Source organism: Pyxicephalus adspersus, chromosome 5, assembly GCF_032062135.1.
Source record: "Pyxicephalus adspersus chromosome 5, UCB_Pads_2.0, whole genome shotgun sequence".
Classification (NCBI taxonomy): Eukaryota; Metazoa; Chordata; class Amphibia; order Anura; family Pyxicephalidae; genus Pyxicephalus; species Pyxicephalus adspersus.
This window is the reverse complement of record NC_092862.1, coordinates 116,110,604-116,131,343: the sequence shown is the minus strand read 5'-3', so window position 1 is coordinate 116,131,343 and position 20,740 is coordinate 116,110,604. Positions and strand designations below refer to the sequence as shown.

The 20,740-nt window shown below is 37.0% G+C and overlaps 1 protein-coding gene across 6 annotated transcripts in view; it reads right to left on the bottom strand.

The window, feature by feature from the left end:
* The window catches only part of HDAC9 (histone deacetylase 9), a 322,976-nt gene that overhangs the window by 119,960 nt on the left and 182,276 nt on the right, over positions 1–20,740 (bottom strand). For 5 of the 6 annotated variants that reach the window (XM_072412536.1, XM_072412535.1, XM_072412537.1 and 2 more), the window contains one exon: positions 2,772–3,010. In XM_072412536.1, the coding sequence (XP_072268637.1) occupies positions 2,772–3,010 (239 nt within the window). Of the gene's footprint in view, positions 1–2,771; positions 3,036–20,740 lie in introns of those variants that run through there. The other variant, XM_072412538.1, reaches the window with a different exon arrangement.

Sequence of the window (20,740 nt, the reverse complement as noted above, 5' to 3'; positions counted from 1 at the left end):
TTTTGTCTTTTTTGAAATTTGGGAAGAATGAAAAAAACAAATTGTAGTTCTACTTGCAGTTTGCATAATGGATACATATATAGCCAATATTTGATATGACATTAGTAAATATGGGCACCTCTTTCCTGCCTATCTGTATTTTCGGCATGTGAACCTGACCTCAAACAGTGAAAATTTATGTAGTTGAGAACTGGTAATTGCCTGGAAATGTAACCTTTTGTTTGGATTGATCCTTCATGTCACAATGCAGTTCCCGGTATGTGAGGGGTAGTACCCAGGCTCTCAGGTGCCAACAGCCTCATAGCTGCAGTGTAACATTTATGGTACTGCTGCCTCTGACTGACTGCTCGCCTCACGAGATTTGGTGATATGTTAGGCTATGTTCACACATAATGTTATGGTGTGATTACCGCGTATTCATGGCAGTGAACTGCTGCCTCCAGGGAGATGAAGGATGTAGCTTCTGCTTGTGGCAACGTCAAAGAAGATGAATAGGGGATGGCAGCGAATGATACCAGTACTGCTTACTGCTGCCAGCTGTCAAGTGTTCTTTAAGAAGTGGATATGGCCATGGGGGGGCTGTGCTGGACCACATATTCCTGAGGCAAGTGTGAACCTGTACAGTTCTGCTCAGTGTTCTCTTTGCTGGAGGCACTTACATGAGGAAACAAAGCCCTGCCACTACCAATATGGCAAGTCAGTATTCATATTGTAAAGGAAAACAGTAAGCTACAGGAAGACAGCAGGCTGTACTGTTTTGGGCACAGATGTAGTTCCACTTTAAGACACATACTTCTGTAAAATATATAGCAATTTGCAGGGCTGTAGTACAAACTTTCTGTTAATAATATACCAGACTAAATATAGCAATAAAACACATTTTGTTGTTTTAAAGAGAGACTTTAATCTTAAACAGGGAACGTACAAAATGTAAGATTATTTTTCACCTTCAAAATAAAAAAAAAGTGAGATAGCCTTAATCTTACACTATGTAATAACAGACAACATCCTTGCAGTATATTTAAGCATAGCTGGGTAAACACTTCATCACAGTAAGGGTTCTCTGAAGCAGCCAAGCAGACCACACAACTCCTGGAAGACAGCGGTCCCACAAGCGCTTGCTGTGTTTCCCTTCCACTTCAATTTGCATTGGCTCCCCGCTGACATTAGCAGGCTCCATAACAACTGCTGTTTGGAGGCTGAGGACTATTCCCTGACCACTCAGAGGCATTACTTAACAGCATAAATAATGGCTGGCAATGAGACTTTAATTATTTTGATTTATACTTTAATGTTTCAGTTCCATTTTCTTTGGTAAGTGCTGTCACATGACTGCTTTCAGCTTCGGATTAAAAAACCCAGGTGGGTAAATGATCAGCTGGGAAACAATAAGTTGGCAATAACCGCCCGCTGACTATGCAACTGATTCAGTAGACCCTGAAGATTCCATTTTCAGATTGAGTAATCATAGGCACACAAAACATCAGATGTGTTTTCTAGCTCAGAAACTTCTAAGGCTGCCACAAAATGTCCTCACAATGCAGATCGAATTTTGTGGAACTGAGTTTTTTTATATAATCCAATTTATTTTATTATAGCAATACAGAAAACAGTTTGGAGGCTGTGTTTTATCTGCTTTGCATTGTGTTTTATTGTAGGTGCATCCAAAACAGGTAAAACAGGTGACATGCAGCCTATTCTTGCCAAATGCTGCATTTTTGAATGTTAAGAATGTATATATCCATTTTAATGCAGCATTCATGCATGCAAAAGGATATAGCTGTTCTTAAGGTAACTGACTTGACTTTTGTATGAGTTTATTAGTCTTTTTAAAGATAATTTGGACCAACATATGTGGCAGAGAAGAGCTAGAGTTGGAAAAAAATGCCTACCAAATGCACAAAAACATAAAAAAATACCCAAAAGATGCACAAATACAGTACTACTCACTGCCACGCCATTCATTTTTCTACGAGAGAGCTTCTCTCGCATGTGGTGTCTCCTCCAAGGCAGTAGTTCAATGGCATGAGTAAGCGTCAAACACACCACAGCCCCATGGCCAGTCTTAAAGTAGCCTAAACATATCTCCTGAGGCTAGGTGGCAGTCAGAGGCAGCAGTCCAATATTTGTCACACTTCTTGTCAATGGGGGTGTTTGGGGCATTTAAGCAATTTCGAGCATTATAGGTAACTGAAGAAAAATGCTCTAGTGTTGACTAGAATTTCAAACATGGGCCTTCAAACGCTAATTTGAAATTCTGGGGTAACAGTCTGTTAAGTAAAAAGAATGCAAGCAAGCAGGTTCTGTATTGTAGAATACAAAAGCAATGCTATCTTCTGCAATAAAAAAAACTTGCCTGCCACAATGTTTTATTTACACTTGCCTCTTCGTGTTCCATCACAGTTGCCACCATCTTTACCTGGTCCTTTTCCAAGTTCAGATCTTTGGACATCTTGATTGGCCAGGTTGGAATTATTTAACTCACGAGCATCAGTACAGGAGTTATTAAATTACGGTCACCCGCGGGTATGCCAGTATACAGTAAAGTACATTGGGCTGCGCATGCTTTTTATTATATTTTTGTGGAATTGAAAACAGCCTTTCTTTTCCTGAACTCTCCTTCTGAAAGTCCTAGCTGCCAGATGTCATGCCAGGCAACTCTTATCTTCAGAACTTATTACTTTCAGAATTGGTTTATTAGAAATCATTGCCAAAAGAAAACATGAAAACATAAACATGACCATTATACACTACTATTAGCACACTGGTACCTTGAGGTGCTCCTGTAGTTGGGCTTGGTGTTGTCTTGTGAGGTTTTCATGTTGCTTCTGAAACTCGGCGATCAGCAGCTGTTTCTGAATCTGCTGCTGCTGCTGAATAAGTAATAGCTCTTGCTGCAGCTGCTTCTCTCGTATGGTAGGGTCTAAGATAGGCATCACGGTTCTTAGATCTGTCCGTAAGTCCAGTGGTGTGATTGGATCCAAACCCACAGGAACTTCAGTCTTTACGTCTGTAACAGAAATCAAGCAGCACATAATCACACAAAGAAGTAGTAATAGGAGTAAAATTACAGAACATTTTGTTTTACATTAAGTATTTCTGAAATTTTTTTAAAATTGCTGTATGTTCTTCCTTATGTGAAGGTTGCATGTCTTCTATTTCCGCCAGCAGTTCTTCTGATGCCCTGCCACCCAGACTACTTCTAAGAGGCCCTACCCCCACCTACTTACTAACGTACTCTTACATTAAAACACTATTATTTTATGAATAAATTCCTTGTGACTACAAAAAAAGCTGAAGGCCAACCAGTTGCCCCCACACTAGAACATCCCAACTGTAACAGCCATGACCTAGAAAATGATTCCGATTTGACATAATACCAACTTTTCTCCTTACTTCCTGACCCTACCCCCCAACCATAAAAAAAACAGAAGTTGTCACCTAAATCTATCACCTTCCATTTTAGTGATTTATGTCCCTTTTACCCCTGGTAATAATGGCCGTCAGAATAGGTTGAACCCTGATAGAGATAACCCTTAAATACTTTATCCAACACCTTAGATTAGATACATTTTAGGAACACAATTTTTCTTTGGTCCCTAGACCCAGTTTGAGTCCAGTAGTTTGATAATTCAGTTGTTTTACCATTCCAAGGATGAAGGTTGGTGCTATTGGTCTGGTTAAAATAAGAACATGTATATATAATATAATTGATACATATATAGCCAAGACTTCATATCTATATCATGTATCACATTACTCACATTAGGAATTAATAAAGTGCTGCACCAACTTAATCATATATAAGTAATGTGTTTTTTTGTTCTTGCTTTGAAATTTGTTCTTGCTTTGAAAAAGTGTTGGTTTATGCTGTTAGCTTGGGAAGAGGCTGCTGGTGGTTTTCTTTATTTCTGGTTTAACATCAAAGAACAGCAGGGCATCTGCAACCTCCCTAAAAAAAACTACACATCCCATGATGGCTTGTATTGTGTATAATGGATGTGGATGTTAACACTTGTAGTCTCAGCTCTCCATAGCACAATGTGGTGGCTACAAAGGAAGACATTCTGAACATAGCATTAACTGTAACCACAGGCTACTTAGATTATTCAGTTCTCTGCAAAGGATATAAAATATATATAGGAACTAATTGAACAACTATTTTTGGAACAGGATGAAGGAATCAATTAGAAAGACATAAAACAAATATAATTTTTAGTTTTTTGCTTTTGACCTAAGTATCACACTAACATTAGTAAATATGGAACCTTGGCTATCTTGAGATGTTAAGCATCATATCTCATATATGCATTTTTTATGTTTTTTGGGGAATCTGTTGCAGTTTATTACTCCTGACTGACATTCCCATGCTACTGCTTCATAATTAGAACAGCTGCATATTTAGCTTACATTGTGCACTTCAGTTGGCTGGTGGCTTGCTTATCTGACAGACCTGGCCAATTGAAGGTGTGCATCAGGCAGGCTGACAACGCTCCTTCTAATTGTGAGCCATGGTTTTATGTTGTCAGCCTTCTACAGGATATGCTATTACTAGCTGAATATTTATAGCTGAATATTTAGTTAGGAGACATTCCAATAGATTCACAAAAATGTTGAGCTTAAAAAGTGTATAATAATATGTATCCTAATATGACCTAATAAGTGTATATCCTCATGTGACATAATGAAAAATAGATTTTGACTTCACAAACACTTTAAGTAGTTACTTTAAAACGTAAGAAAACAAATGATAGTCTTCTTCATCTCTTGCAACTGAAATAAGTTTGGAAATCCTAAATAATCCTCTGCCACTGCCTAAAATGAATTATTTATGATTTAGCATGTACTATGGTATCCTGTGCATACTGTAAAAGTATAAGTAGCACATTTTTCTCCCACAGTAATTCCACCACCCACTTATATGAAAATATTTATCACCTAAACTGATGGGAGAGGGGTCGCCAGCTCACTGCAATCTAGTCATATCGATTCTAATGCTCGGGTTTTACAGCCCTTTTCCTGTCACTACATCACAATGAATTATGTATTTAAATGTTCAGTGTCTCCACAAACGATCCTTCTCATTAGAATAGGCCATTAAATTGACATATCGTAGGAGTTCTTTCCATGGCTAGCAATTAAAGATTGCTGTATATATCAATCAAGACGTAAGCAGTTTAGGACAGCAAAAATTCAAACCTGAAATATTTGTTTTCAAAAATTGGATTTCCTGAACTGGTGTTTAATATTTTAATGCAACTGTCTGAAACAAATGAAAAATATCTTGCAAAAAAAAAAAAAGCCTTACATCCACTGCAGTGATGTTGCTGTTTATAGCTAGAAAGTGGTAAAATTGTAAACTTATATTTGGAAAGTAATAATGGTGATTCTGTAAAATATAACTTTATAACAAATTTCAAGGGCGTTTATTGTAACATAAAATATTTTTGGATAGTGAAGAGGTATAAAATACATACATCTCCCATATGTAAAAATCATAACTTTGAGGTCTATTTAAAGTTACATCAGCATAAAAACTGTATGTCCTGCAGCTGCTATTACAATTATATACTCATTGAATTCCTCTTATATCTGTGCATTTATGCATGCACATTACAATCTTTTCTTGGCTTACCAACTCCTATTTTTTATGCTCGGCAAGGAGCACGACTATGAACTTTGTACAGCGCTGCGTAATATGATGGCGCTATATAAATACTGTATAATAATAATAATAATAATGTATATATTATGTAGCCCTCCCTACATCAAAGGATATTGGATAAGGATATTGGTTTATACATTGTATACAGGTTTTAGTGTATGTGGAATAAAAGCAACTGTGACCACTGGCGATGATATATAGCTTTATAAAAACCAATGTTTGCCAAAAGATATCATATTGAAGTACAGAAATATCACCCCAACCTTCTAGCTCAAGGCCAAATTTGAAGACTTTTTTTCAATTTGTTGTAAAAAGCACTCTCCTGTCCTGTTATATTAAAAGTTGCCTTTTACCAACAGGAAAAAAAACTGATTCTGAGTTACTGTAAAAAGTTGAGATACACTCAATAATCAACTTAATCAATAGTTTTTGAACAAAATTAATGTAAAAGCACTGCTGTTAAAAACAGTACAGCTAAAATGTTGTCAACATACTCCAACAGAGACATTTCTTTTTGTCATATTAAAAGAGAAAGAGAAATGGCTTTTTATTCCACTCTCCTGAAATTATTGTGCCTAAACTGTTTGGTTTGGTTTTCTAGACTAATCATTAAATGGTGAAAAATCACTCTTAAACTCACAAAAACTGCCCTTGATTATAAATAATAGCCATGGATTGGAAGCTAAAAGCAGGCAAGAGCCCAGCCCTCAATCCAATTTATTCAGCAGCAATCCACATTCCATTTGTCTAGACTAAATATAGCAACGTTTACACAAGAAATCAATAGTACTTGCTGAGAGCACAGCAAAGGCATGAATATTTCATCAAATGCGGGGAGAGAGGGAATGATGGCAATCAGTTAGCTGACAGCTATGTAGAGGCTGACTGCGGCCCTCTGGATGAGTCACACCGGGCTGGACAATGGCTCCCTCCCTGCAACTTGCAATCATATTGAATGCTTCTTTCTATTTTTAACGGTAATTGTGTTGCAAGTGACAAAGCCTTATCATTTTGAAGTGAGAGATTTTCTTACATCTCCTATGACAGGATAATATGCTCGGCAAGGAGCAATAATAGCAACTCAATACAGCTTGCTGCGCTCACGTCTCTTTTGTAACGACGTGCTGCGTCACATCGCCAAGTCACAAACAAAGGGGCACCGCTTTTCATACACAGCTTAATTACAATAATTAACGTGGTAACCTTTGAATTAGCCAGAGAAGAACCATCTGTCTGTGTGTATGACTACCCAGACACTTAACCCTTCTCAGTTTCCAGAGATGCACAAGTCAATTCAGATAACAAGTTATAAACATTTTTTGGGGTCACCTTTTTAACTTTTGGTTCATGGTTAAATATATAGAAAAAAGATTCACCAACTAGATAAGACAGATATGGTGGAATACTGTAATCAATACTTAAATCTCAAATATTCTAGCCTATGTTACCAAATAGGAACAAGACGTGTGTGTCCAAAAGAGAAAAACATTTGCTCTGGAAACAAAAAAAAAACATAAAAAAACATGTTTATTACAATAGTACTTTACCTACCCTTATTGCTAAATTTGTCCTAAACTACCTATCCTGTTTCAGAGGATTTACATACACTGGTTCTTTCCTCCACACTTAGTAGACCTATCCCCTAGGAAATCAGCAATGGACTAGTGTACATCATGCATAATGAAAAAAAAAAAAAAACTGAAAGAATTACAAAGGACATCACAAACTTATAACCAGGGGTGTAGTCATAAAAAAAGAAGAGGGGCATGGTAAACGTGCCCGCCCCACTACACCCCTGCCTATATGTCACTCAGAGGGTAAGAAACTTCCCCCGCAGTGCCATCATGATACCAGAACCAGCCAACTCCCCCATAGCAGGTCTGAGTCTGCAATGAGAGAGTGGCGGGTTGTGTTCAGAGAGACAACCCGTCCACCGCCCTGAGCCTGCAATTCTGGGAGACACGGTCTGCTGCTCTAGCCCGTGCGCCCTCCCAGTGAGGTCCTTTTTTTCCTTACCATGCGAGGGGTGAGGTGGACCACCAAAGAATTTCAAATAAGAGTGGGGACACGTGCCATTCCCGAAAAAAAAGTGAGTGCACGGCGTTCCCACCTGTGCCCGTTCCACTACACTCCTGCTTACAACAATCAAATAAGTCATCACCAGGTTGTAGAAAACAGTTAACAGTGTGTTTATGAATGCGTGGGCAATGATAATAGACGCTGAAGATACTAAAACCTTAAATATTACCTATGTCTAAGTCTAGACAATTAGTTTTTTTACCCTATGATGGTATGGGTCTACTTGTCTCTCAAGACAAGGAAAATCCCAAGCCGTGGTTTCCCCAGTACTTCCTGACTTCTCTCTTTGAGCTTGATTTATTAAAACTGGATAGGATACACTTTCATCAGGGTCATCACTCATCACTCATCTGGGTGATCCAGCAAACCTGGAATATATTTCTAATTGTTAGCAAATGTTTGCAATCCTGGACCAGATCCATTCCAGTTTTTTTTTATAACCCAGGTTCACTGATTAAAGCGTATTCTCTCTAGTCTTGGAAAGATTTAATACATCAGGTCCATTGTCTCCTTTTTTTAACTCACATTATTCTAATGGCTTGTTTCCATAATAGGTTGGAAGAATAGGAAATAGAAAGACGTATTTATGCACAGTAACTATAAGACTAGATACCAGACTGAAATGATAAACTTACATTTTATATTTACTAAGACAACTATGTTACTTCACTATTTACTGTTTAATTGTAATCTAAAAATAATTGCCTTACATATAATAAATATTTACTGAAGATACAAACACTTCTAGGGTAATACTATTTGTAACAATTTGCAACTGTATACTAAAAAATGGACGCCCATTTTTCTTTAACAAAATTGAATACTTATCATTTTAACAAATGCAATGAAGGGGGTCTCCTAGAAAACTATAAAGGCATCTATGCAGACAATCTAGGCCATTGAATGAAGTCTATTTGAAAACCTTGACAATCCATTAATCAATGAATCTTGATTTACTGAAGACTCTCTTACAGCACAGGATTACTACATACCTGTCTTTCAGTTTATTCTTTTCAGCTTTTTAGCCCCATGTACAGCTGTTACACATGCAATTCATAAAAAGACTACACATGTATAGAAGTGGATTGCAAAATGTTAACAAGAGACACATTCACATTATGAAACACATCTAAAACTGTAAATAAGCCATCTACAAGCTAGAAAAGTTGAAATCAAAATGTTATAAATTATAGGTCCCACATTAGTAGACAGAAATTTTCATCCAACTGTTTATCCACTTGAGTGATAATTCAAGGGTCTGTCCAACAGAACTTTCAATACATCCCATGGCTGCCTTCCAAAAGAGGTCATGATAAAAACACAAACAATAGTAAATCTAAACAGCTGCAGTCCAGTTAAAGCTAAAAAATATATCATGTTTAATCTCCTGCACTGTGCACATTTATTGGGTAAAATAAATAAAAAAAAATACTTCTATTAAAAAAAATAATAATAATAATGGAGTAATTCCATAACAGTTCATGTTGTCAATAAAACGTGTACCTTCAAAAAGTGTGAAATCACTACCAACAAAACAAGCCAACGTTTCAGGTTCATGGAGGATCTCTTCTATATGGCACATAATGATGGATGAATGTACTCTGTGCAAGATATCAGCTGGTGTTTTGTATGGATGACACCACCTTGATAATAAAGATAGGTACTGGTGATTTTGCAGTTTTTGAAGAAGATATGTGTGAATGGCACCATATGCTGCTGTCATTGTGAGCACCCATTACTCAGCTAGCGGTCTTAGCCATAATAGGAGAGCCACTACCCCAGATCACTAACAAATCAATTCAGCCTCTTTTGGCATAAGCATGTAAACAATCAGTACCAGACTAAATAAAAGTAATTTTAAATTATTTGGACCTCAAGAAAAAAGGTAACTTTCTGATTCAAATAATTCCAAAAAATCTTCTGGACATGATATATCAATTTCTTTCAAACTTTAGTTTTTCTGTGATAAGGGCAAAACTTGTATTAAGGAAAGCCACCTGGAAACTCTATACTCTAGAAATCTTGCACCCCAAACACCAACTCTTTATTAGGTCTTTATGGATGTTTATGTATCTGTCAGGGGGCAAAACTCTGTTTTCCTGAAGACCACTGTTACTTAGGCTCAAAGTAAAGATCAAGAGCAAAGATCGCTTACTTTGCTGTGTCTATAGAGCAGGAAATTTAGTTCAATATCTTTATTAAAGGTTTTCAGAACATATACCACATAGGTTTACAGTAATAGCATACAAATAAACTGTGCACACAAGGAAACCAAATAAAAACACTGCCAGGTCCCGATAAAAATGAAAAACATGCCAAAATGGAACAGGAGACTGGACCAACCATTCTGGTGAACAAAACAATGAAAAGTAACAATACCTATAAAATATCCCTATAAATAAAATACATCTTGTAAAGAGCCAACAGTGAACAAACCATAGGAAGTAATAATACAGAGAATATGGAACATGGGCAAGTGAAATAATTTAGGAAAAGGAACAAGAAGAAAACATTCCCACTAAGTGGTCAGGATATTGGGATTGATCATTTATTCATGATCCTGAGTCTAGTAAAACGTCTGTCATTACCCATACATGTTATACAGTTGATAATTAATCAAAATACAGTTTATTTAATGATGGTCCTAGGACAGCAAAGGAATGGAAATCTTCCTAATAAGACACAGGTGGCAAAAAATCAGATGATGATGCTTTTCTTTCTGACCTATTTTTCTGGCAAGCAAAGCTGATGGGGGTAACTGTTACATGAGACAGTAAATTTAGTATTTGCTTCCTTTGTGCCATGCTTTGCATTCATACCATAATAAAACATTTTAATTAATTATGCGTTAGAGCTGACAAAGTTACATAATTAATATGGTAAAAAAGGCTGATGTCCATTTGGCTAAACCTTTTCACAAAGGTACTCTACTAATGGCAGTAAAGGATACATTTCATTGACAGGTCTACCTTAAAGTGCATTTGTTCCACACAAAGGAAAGCATAGACTTTTCCAAGCTATAATTCATACAATACAGCTGATACCATTTTTAGGGCATCCTAAGGTGAACTAGATATCTTGGTGCACAGTAATCTGAATATTCAGGATAATACTATTTTTTAAAATAAATAAATAAATTCATATTGATTTGCAACAGAATATAAAAAATATGCCTTGAAGTCCTTTTTTAAAGGCTTAGGATTTATTTAATTATAGTTTAATGCAGTCAACGTTCACAGCCCTTCCAATTTTTACATTCTGGCCTTGGACCACCCTAACAAAACCATGTTATTAATACCAATGTAATGTAACATTAATGGACCATTATTAGCATTGGCATGGAAACTAAAAGACTATAAGGTTTCCTAATAATTCCTTGTTTGACACACAGGACATTATGTGAAAAAAAAATATTCCATGCACTTCAGCAGCCTAGAAATGTAACTGCACTCAGTTTTCACTATGGGATTCGTCTGTTTTTGAAGTCATGTATTTTTAGGATGACAGATGTGATGTATAATATTTATGTTCAAAGAATTGTTCACTTCCCATTTCCTCCTCTCAGATTTACATGTAGTCATTTTTTTGGCTGAGTGGAAAAAATACATACAGTAAGTCCAAATCTTTGTTAACTTGTAAGTGTATAGGTTCTATGTATACTCCATTATCATGTCAGTTGGGATGGGTTTCTTGTTGAGAGACCATACCCATCAACACTTCCCTTAATGATATTTCCATATTTAAACTGAGTGGAGATCTAAAAAGTTTTGACAGTCAAAAAAAACTAAAAGAAAGAGTAAGAGAAAGAAAGAATTTCCCTAAAGATTTAATGTCCAACAGCAGGGTCACACCCTCATCCTCCATCCAGAATCTATTTTTTTACATTATATCTTTGGTCATGGAACTCATGGCATTTGTGGCCTATCCCATTACATTTTCGACTAAGCCCCTTGGATTTTATCATACAGAGGATACTTTGTAAGCTTTTGAGAATTTGGTAGATTTTATAGTTATCATAAATGTTCTCTTTTAAACTCTTTGTTCTTTTTTGTTATAGTTTGGTGGTGTGCTTTTCTTGAATTGTTTCTAGTGCTGGTCCAAAATTTCTCCACTATTAGAATACCTATATTTATTATAATTTGACATTTTGTATATGGTATATTGCGGTTTTTACCATGTAACTAAATCTTAAGAAACACAGACAATCTTGTAGTCAACTTAACATTTGGCAAAAGAAATAATATTTTAGGACCTTCATCTGCAATCCTTTGCTGTGCTTTTCCTCAAGGGCAATACAAATACAATAGTGATGTCTAGGCCAGCTGCACTTCATCAATGAACTCATCATACTCAGTTGTCAGGCCTTTGACTCAAATTGTTTGGATTGCAGTTGACACTATAATTGGCGGCTATTACTACTTCACATGTCAATTGGTTAAAATTAAGACATAAAAAATAAATTTTCTGGCTAAACAGTTTAAATCTTTACATTTTTTCACAAATAGAATAGATGATTGCTGTCACACAACACAATAGGATTCTGTTTTATTTTAGAAAGGTAATTAAATAAGAACTAACATTCAAAGAAGCTTTAATATTTCATTCTACGTATAGGGCAACATGTGTATAATATTGTACTTACCTTTATTGTTAATCTGAAGGTCAAGTACCATGCATTCCTTTGGGGGTCTCCTTCCCTCACTGTACATCCCTATTTGTCTGATGTTGGAAGGTTCTCCAACATCACAATAGGGCTGACATGCAATGGGAAGGCAAGCAGAGAGGTAATGAAAACTCCGGAGGAACTGTCTAGATGTCAATACCTAATCCCCCTCCAATATCTATGTGCATTCTGTGCATGACAGAAAAGTGATTTATATCTTCATAGGAAGGAAAACCCATAGTGGCATGCCTCCATCCCACCAAACAAAAAAGTACAATAATGTTGAGATCCATGGTGCTTTTTATTGCATGATGACTTCTCTGTATCAAAAACCCATTTTACCAGACATTAACTAGCAAACTCCTATCAGGCCTGAAACAACTATTAATGAACAAATGTATTAATGTATTAATATTGGCATTTTCGAATATTTTAATGAATGATTGTATTCATGTAATATTAATGACCTATAGGAACATTTTAATAAATTCATGTGTTCATGGATTAGTAATAACCTATAGGAATATTAGCAAAATTACATATAGAATTATGTGTCATATCTGTGTCCCTTCTGAGTACTTAACATAGCATTTCTTTTGAGGTCATTAGATTAAATGATAGTATAGAATATTTTAAGTCTGTCCTTGTGATTTTCTGCCCATGACAGTTATGTGCTATGTCACTATACATTATGTAATGTACCATTCCTGCTAAATTGCTATGGCTCAAATTTTCACCCAACAAAAGTCCCCAGAGGATAAAAATCACCTTCTCCACTGCACAAAGGTATTAGCACACAATGTGGCTGCAGCAAAGTATAATGATTAATGCTTTCACTGCCCTGTAATTTTGAGCACAGTTTTCTCTTGATGTTTTGGCTGCAGTTTCTTGAATCTACAGGTTCTAAGTCTCGTATGTTCCTGTTTCTATCCTGCATTTTTAGGCTTAAACATTTCATATTAAACTTAAGAACTGTTCCACACCACTTATTTCGTATACATAATATTGCTGTAATCTTTATAAATAAACAAGTTGTTTAATAGAAAAGTTATCCTGCCTCCTTGCAAACTCTCCAACTTCTGCTAATATTCTTTTTTAACAAAAAGTAGGAAGAATAAGTAAACACTACATATTTGGTAAAGAGAACTAGTCATAAGGAGGCTTAGGTAAGAATTTGTTCATTTAGGCTTGACATGTAGCTTTATTATTGAAGCCAGATACATTAGCTAAAGTCATCTCCCTGAACTCCCATGCTACAGATCTAATAGATGGGACACACTGTAAAAGGTCAGATAGGTGACAAGCTAAAAACTCAAATGTAGGGTGTCCACTGAGCCTCTGTCTGCCTTATTAATGGCAGTACATACATGTATGTCCCTATTGGTTTAAAAGTTGATCTCCAGAAAGCTCAATTTTCATCTCACCTTTATATAGCAGAATGCACGTTTTACCTGGTAGCAAGTTGAATACATTTATCATCATAATATATAAAAGATTGTTTTGCCAAAATGAGTGGCAGCAACTGAGAGCTCCTTGCAACACCCTCTGTGTGTTTTTGTGCAGATGTAGGCAAACAACAAGACTAATATGACAGTCTATGGACTGGATTCTGGGCGTCACCAGTGGTCCTGTGTTATTATGGGATAGCAGTATGGAATTTAACTTTTTGTTTTTTTGTTCGTAAAACCATAAATGGTTTCTAATTTTTTGACCTCTTTTTCAGAAAGGGCAGAAAAACTGATTTTTTTTTCTGTCCCTTTAGAGAAAGCAGAAGACTGTTCGATACTCTATTCTACCCTCCTAAAAGTAGCTTTCTTGTTAGAACATGAGCACTTTAGAATAACTGTATAGCTATATTTGCCTTTCCTTCTACCAATCTGAGCTCTGTTGTACAGATCAGCGGCCCGCAAGAAAATTTTGGGGGTCCACAGCTCTGGCCAGTGCTCACCCTAGCGGGGTCAGGAGAAGGACCCCGCTGGGGGAAGCGCACCGGCCAGAGCCACGGACCATGTTCCCTGTATGGATTGCAGGCTCAGGGCGGTGGGTGGGTTCTTGCATAATGGCGTCACTCTGGGAAAAAAGGGAAGAAACTTCACCTTTAAATGACACACGGCCCCCTGTACATATGCGTTCCGGAGTCTGTAAACTTAGTGGTCCTTTAGCTCCAAAAGGCTGGTGACCACTGGTACAGATGATTGCAAGAGACTGATAGTAAAGTCATTGTACTATCACTGCATGCATTAAAACAATTGTAATAGTTACTAATACAGAGCTTTAATTTATGTCTTCTATATCTATCTGTACTTCAGATTTAGAACACTCATCCAACTCCACCTTTGTGGAATCCTCCATTCCAAGATATAGACAGTATATGGGCAGTCAAGAGTTGTAAAATTCCTGTGGCCAGCAAAAGTTTTCTTTTTTAAATCAAAGTTCGACATCCCTCTTGTGTACATTTGATGTCATGTCTTTAATATTTGGCTCTTTTGGGTCCCAAGAACAGATAGTTTAATAAACCAAGTTGAAGTTGAGCAAACCTTGAAGTTTAATCATTCAGAACCGTATCCAGAACAATCATTCATATTTAATTTATGGCAGTGTGATTTCATCTCCAAATTTCTATTTTTCTTTACAAGCCTATTTGGTTATGATATTTTTAACATAAGAATATTAACAGTGCTGCACCTTTGAACACACGTTGTGCTGGATGTTTAATGTACAGCAATTACCATCCAAATATAATGAAAATGAATTCAGTTGGGATCTATTTATTTCTCTTTCAGCAGTTGAAGTGATTCTAGTCCTTTCCAACACTCCTGATTTGCAGGATTCCTAGAATGTTTGCCTTTTTTTCCCAATAAAATTTACCACAGGCATATAAACAGAGCTGAGAGCCAAACCTGGAGAGGAATCAGGTTTTAGTGCCATAGTAAAACAGTCAAGAAAATTGAGTGCAGCATAGAGATTTCGTCCTGGTATTCGGCGTTATAGAGAGGGATTAGAGAGGATCAAAGTCAGTGAACAAGTGACTGCTCACTACAGGTTAAGAAAAGGCAGCCTAATATATCAAGGTTATGTAGAGTCCCCCATAAGTATTTTAAATGTAATTTATCTTTTCTCCTGACCTATAAACAGAATCTTACCTTATCCAGTTGAGAGTTTACAAGGTCTTGGCTTAGAGGACAAATTTGATTGTCAACATTGTTAGGCGCCAAAATGCAATGTTTGATTCTTCCTAACTCTGGGATAAGTCATTATTGCCTAAACACAAGAAGCATTTGTATTCTTACTCGAACCTTGGTGTGCTTTGTGGATTTTTAGATCTGTACAGTAACCCAGCATGAAATGTGGCCTTTTTAGATGAGTTTCCTGAAATAAAGACCAGTCTATGGTGATTTCTTGCTATGCAGGGAGACTAGTCTTTTACCTGCCCCCTCTCCTAGTTATCTGCAGGAAGCCTATAGTGCAGTGTTTCTCAAACTTTATAATAGGGGGAAACCCAATAGGGGGGGGACCCCAAAAAAAACACTTTCAGGTCTTCAGGTAACCCCTGCTATAACTACTATATCCACAGCCCACAGTATATTAGTGTGGTGGCCTTTGGGGAAGAATGCCTCATACAGATTGCAAAAAAAAGATCATTGGTGTCTGTTAAACTGACCTAGGAGGCACAAATTGCTTACCCGTAACCACCTCTAGAGAAACAGCACAGTAAGAGCAACACAGTAAGAGCAGCACAGTAATTCTGTCAGTGCTAATTTTACATGACAATATCTTGTTCATATTTGGTGCATACAACATTGACTTATATGTGTTTGAGCTTATCTAAACATATCTAAAAAAACTTTTTGCCCCCAGAGCTCATTTTTGAAATACAACATACTTTCTGTTTTAATAAGCTAAATACTTTCCAGGTCTATCAAAATGAAAAGTGTGCAAAGTTAGATTTAAGCAGACAATTTTGTGTCCTTCCAGGATGCTGCAGAATGCACTACTCCATCTATGTGGAAGCAATGGTCTCTCTGGAGATTTCCAGCACACACCCTGATGACCTAGAATTTCTCAAAGTCTCTTAGCATGAGTTATGGTGATTGTAAAACTATAGGCATATTTTAGTAGTACGAATGTCCTACTCCTTCAGTGAGACCAATGATACCCTATAGGGAGCATACGTTCTACTCTGCAGTTTATGGCAGTGTGAATTTTTCTCTACTCCATGGTTGTTTTAGAAAGAAAATGAACTGTAAGTCATTATTACCTTTTGATGCACCTAGATTGTATTTATCTTTTTTAGCTGCTTTGAAGTGTATTTACAGCCATTTATTTCAGTTTTGGCTAGTGTGGTGAGGAGCTGGGTCCTGTTAGGTTTGTATGGCTATCTGTAGTGGCTTTACAGAGATTTGCCGTTTCTGTCCTGGTGACCACTGTCTTGGGACTTGAAGCAAGAAAAATTTAAGTTTTACGTTGTCATCAACAGAAATAGTGGGAAAATCCTCTGATGGGGTTACTCGATCCATGAACATGTGCTGAATAAGTAATTTCTCGTTACAAGAAAGAGGGTTTCACAATTGCCACCAATTAAACCTGACTGGGGTTTTCACAATTGCTTATTATAACCTATTTTAATTGCACATCTCAGTAATTTACACATTTTCATTGAATGCGAGCTCGTGTTTCTCACGCTTTTGTAACAAGTCTCAGGCTTTAGACTTTTAGATTATAATGGGAAACCCCTTTAAATTGCTTTGAATTGACACCATTAGGAATGTTCCAAAACCCGCATATTGTGATTGCCCAAGAATAAAGCTGGATTAATCATATTGTAATCTACATCAATGAAACTCACAAAAGCAAGGATGGTATAATGACGGATCTGATTCCATTGTCATCATTCTCTGGTATAGTAAGATTCTTTTATAGCTACTGTATATCCCAAGCAGTGCCTCATACTTCCTGACAAATTCCCTACTTAAATATATAAACGTGTAAATGGAGATATAAAGAAAATACTTAAATCTATGCATTGCAATCTAATATTTAAAACTGCTTGTTTTCTTTAGTTTATGTTAAAATTGAGTATTTTTAAAATATATTACCAGTAATACCACAATTCCTAAAGCGTACCTAAACTCAGCATTTTTACTTTACATAAAAGGGTAGACACACCTAATATGTAAATTGTGGTATTTTTTTTTAAAGGGTGCAGCACCTCCCCTTTTCTTCTTGACCGCCGCAGCTGGGAATGGGGGAGCAGAGCCTCCGGGGATACCTACGTCACACATCCTGGGAAGCTCTGGGTGCTCTATCTGGGCATGCCCTAATCTTGGACATGTGCAGAAGGGGCATTTTATTCTATTAAGGGAAAAAGATGCCGATCTCACGCAAGCACAGTGAGCTTGGCTCCCTTTTTTTTCCTTTACAGTGGGCTACATCACCCGATCTCGCACCTGCGCAGTGCAAAATCAGGTAACGTGCCAAGAAGACAGAAGAGTAGACTGAAGATGGCGGCGCCTGGCGCTTACTCTGCCAGGACAACGCGGGACTGGATCACAGGAAGGACCAGCGTTATCGAGGGATCTGCCGGATTAAAGGTAAGTGTGATTTTTTTTTTGTTTTCAGTTTATTTCCATTTTAAGTTAATTTCATACCTAATTTATTACATGTCTTAAATATTTATGCTTCCTGACAAAAGTTTCCTCTCTGTGCTTTTATAATCCTGTGTTTACTTTGCTAAGCCTCAACCTCCTGATTTTGTCCATCGAGTGGTCAATAAGAAGACTCCCATTGGACAGGATTGTGAATAGATGGTGCTATAGTTATGAAAGTAGAGAAATTAATAACAAAATTAAACTAAATTAAAGAAACTGAAACACTATATAAAATCAAATCACCTTTGTTGTAACCACCTATATCGCCAAACTTTCCCTCATTTGGAGGTACTGCAACTTTTCTGGAACCAAATCTCTTCATGCCCCTTTCCTCCTCCATTGTTCCTAAATTTTGTCTGATGTACTACTGTATTCACTTCTAAAAAACATATTCCAAAAGTGTTATCATATTCTAAACCTTTTATCTAAATTATTGCATTTGTTATTTTGAAAAGTGGTACATATATTTTTCTTGACAGAAGTGTTTTTTTGCCACCATGATTAGCGCTAAAAGGTCTCTTTCTTTCTCATCTAAAAAGGCTTACAAGTATGCAGTTACCTGACTCATGCCCCTTCACTTCTGTTCCTTGAACAACTGTTGGGAGTGGGGATGGGACATGGCAATACAATCAGTGGAAGATAGCAGAGAGGTCTAGATAGTCATTAGTCACCATGAACCAAATTGATTACCCGAAATGAGTGGACAGGTGGACCTAAATATTCTGCCCACTGCAGAAAAAGGCAGTTCTACTGCAAGCATGCTTTCTTCCTTGGTATATATTATGGGGTGATATACTGTAGATAATTATTTCTTGGTAAATGAAACTCGATGAAACTATTTTCGACGAGCAAAACATGTTTACTGTTTTTAGGATTACAGGTTTCAAAATAAAAGATTTGGACCCAAATTTACCATAGTAAGTCTACAAAATAACTCAAACAGGGGTTGCATTTGCATGGATTATTATTTATGTGGCTTTCAGTGACAACCAAATAAAGATAACATTTAAAAGTGGAAGCAAAAACAACAAAAACTGACAATGACAAAAAAAGACACAGAAAGGTAATTATTAGTACCTTACAATGGAACATTTCAGCATTTGTTCCCTGAAATCATTTTATTGTAGTGCAACACGAAATATTAAAACTAATAACATGTTATCTAGATGTCTCCCATACTGTCATGCTTTATTACCTGTTGTCAGAGACTCGGCAGCAATATATCATTAAAATGTGATTCACAGTTTCTAGGAATTAGTGGGAAATTAAGACTTAAAGGAACATCAATAGACTAGTTTACATTTTTTCTATTTTAGGTTTTCCTATTTCCGAGTAATGATTCCTAATGGTTTATAACCTCAGTGTTCTTATGTTGGGACATAGAAGCTGATAGAAGGCCTGAAGTAATGATAGTAGATGAACATGAGGAAGACAAAGTCACTATGAACATAACTGGCATTCTTCTGTTGTTGGTTCATATAAGCCATTGCACAGCAAACAGAATTCCTTAACTTTTGCTGACATATAATAATCATGTGGGATGCATATGTTGTGGTCCCAATTGGAAATGTGCATTAAAGATTTCATTAATTATTGTTTGAAGGTCAACCAAGAAATGTTTGTATTAAAAAACACACACACACACAAACCCAAGCACAATGGCTAGTTTCCTTTCAGAATTGCAATTGGAAATTGTACGATTCAGGAGTGGCAAAACACATCTTAGATCATCACATCTTCAATTGCATGGCCAAAGGCAACAAGCCGATTCCAGGAGCCATGCTGCAACCCCACTACACCTGCAATGCAATGCAACCACTTGCAAATGCTTACACAAAGTGGTTCCCCACTGCTTCTGTACACAGCTGAGCATGCGGTACAATGTTGTGGTTTACCACAAGTTTGAAAAAGGCATTTAGGTGCAGGTACACAAAAAGAAAGTGCAATATAGAGTCTAGAGTCTCAACCATTCCTACAGTCTCAACCATTTATGTCTCTTTATTTACCAGCTGTGTGCTCTTATTACATTCAGAACATAACAAAGCATTAGTTACTTTTCTCTGTTTGTTCCTCTAGGACAGCGGTCGCCAACTAGTCAGAAGAAGGTCCCCGCTGAGGGGGGGGGGGGGCATACGGCCAGAGCCACAGACCATGTCCCCTGTATGGATCACAGGCTCATGGAGGTGGGCAGGTTGTTTTCGGACACAACCGGCCCACTCTCCATGGAGAGTGGGCGGGTTCTGGCATCATGACATCACCCTGGGGGAAGTTTCTTCCCCTCTGAGTGACACATGGCTCCCCGCGCATGCACGGTCATGAATCCATGCATATAGTGTTCTGTAGGAAGGAAAAGGTTGGGGACCACTGCTCTAGGAGACATATTAATTTAATGTATTAAAAAAGTAGCACTAAATGAATAAGGTGTAGTATGAGAGTTATTCTAGCTGTAACCCTATAAAAAAAGCTGAAATCAGTATTTAGTACTTTCTCAGAGAGATCACTGAGCCACAAATACCATGGGAAGACATGACCTCATTAAAACAGGTCAACTTTCATAAGTACCATCGACATGTATACTGGTAACCTTTATGTAAGAAGCTTTTCTTGCTTGATAAACACTTTGTATTTTATGTACTGTAGGTTTTTCCTTTAAACAGCCCTATGGCTTCTCCGTACAGTACTGGC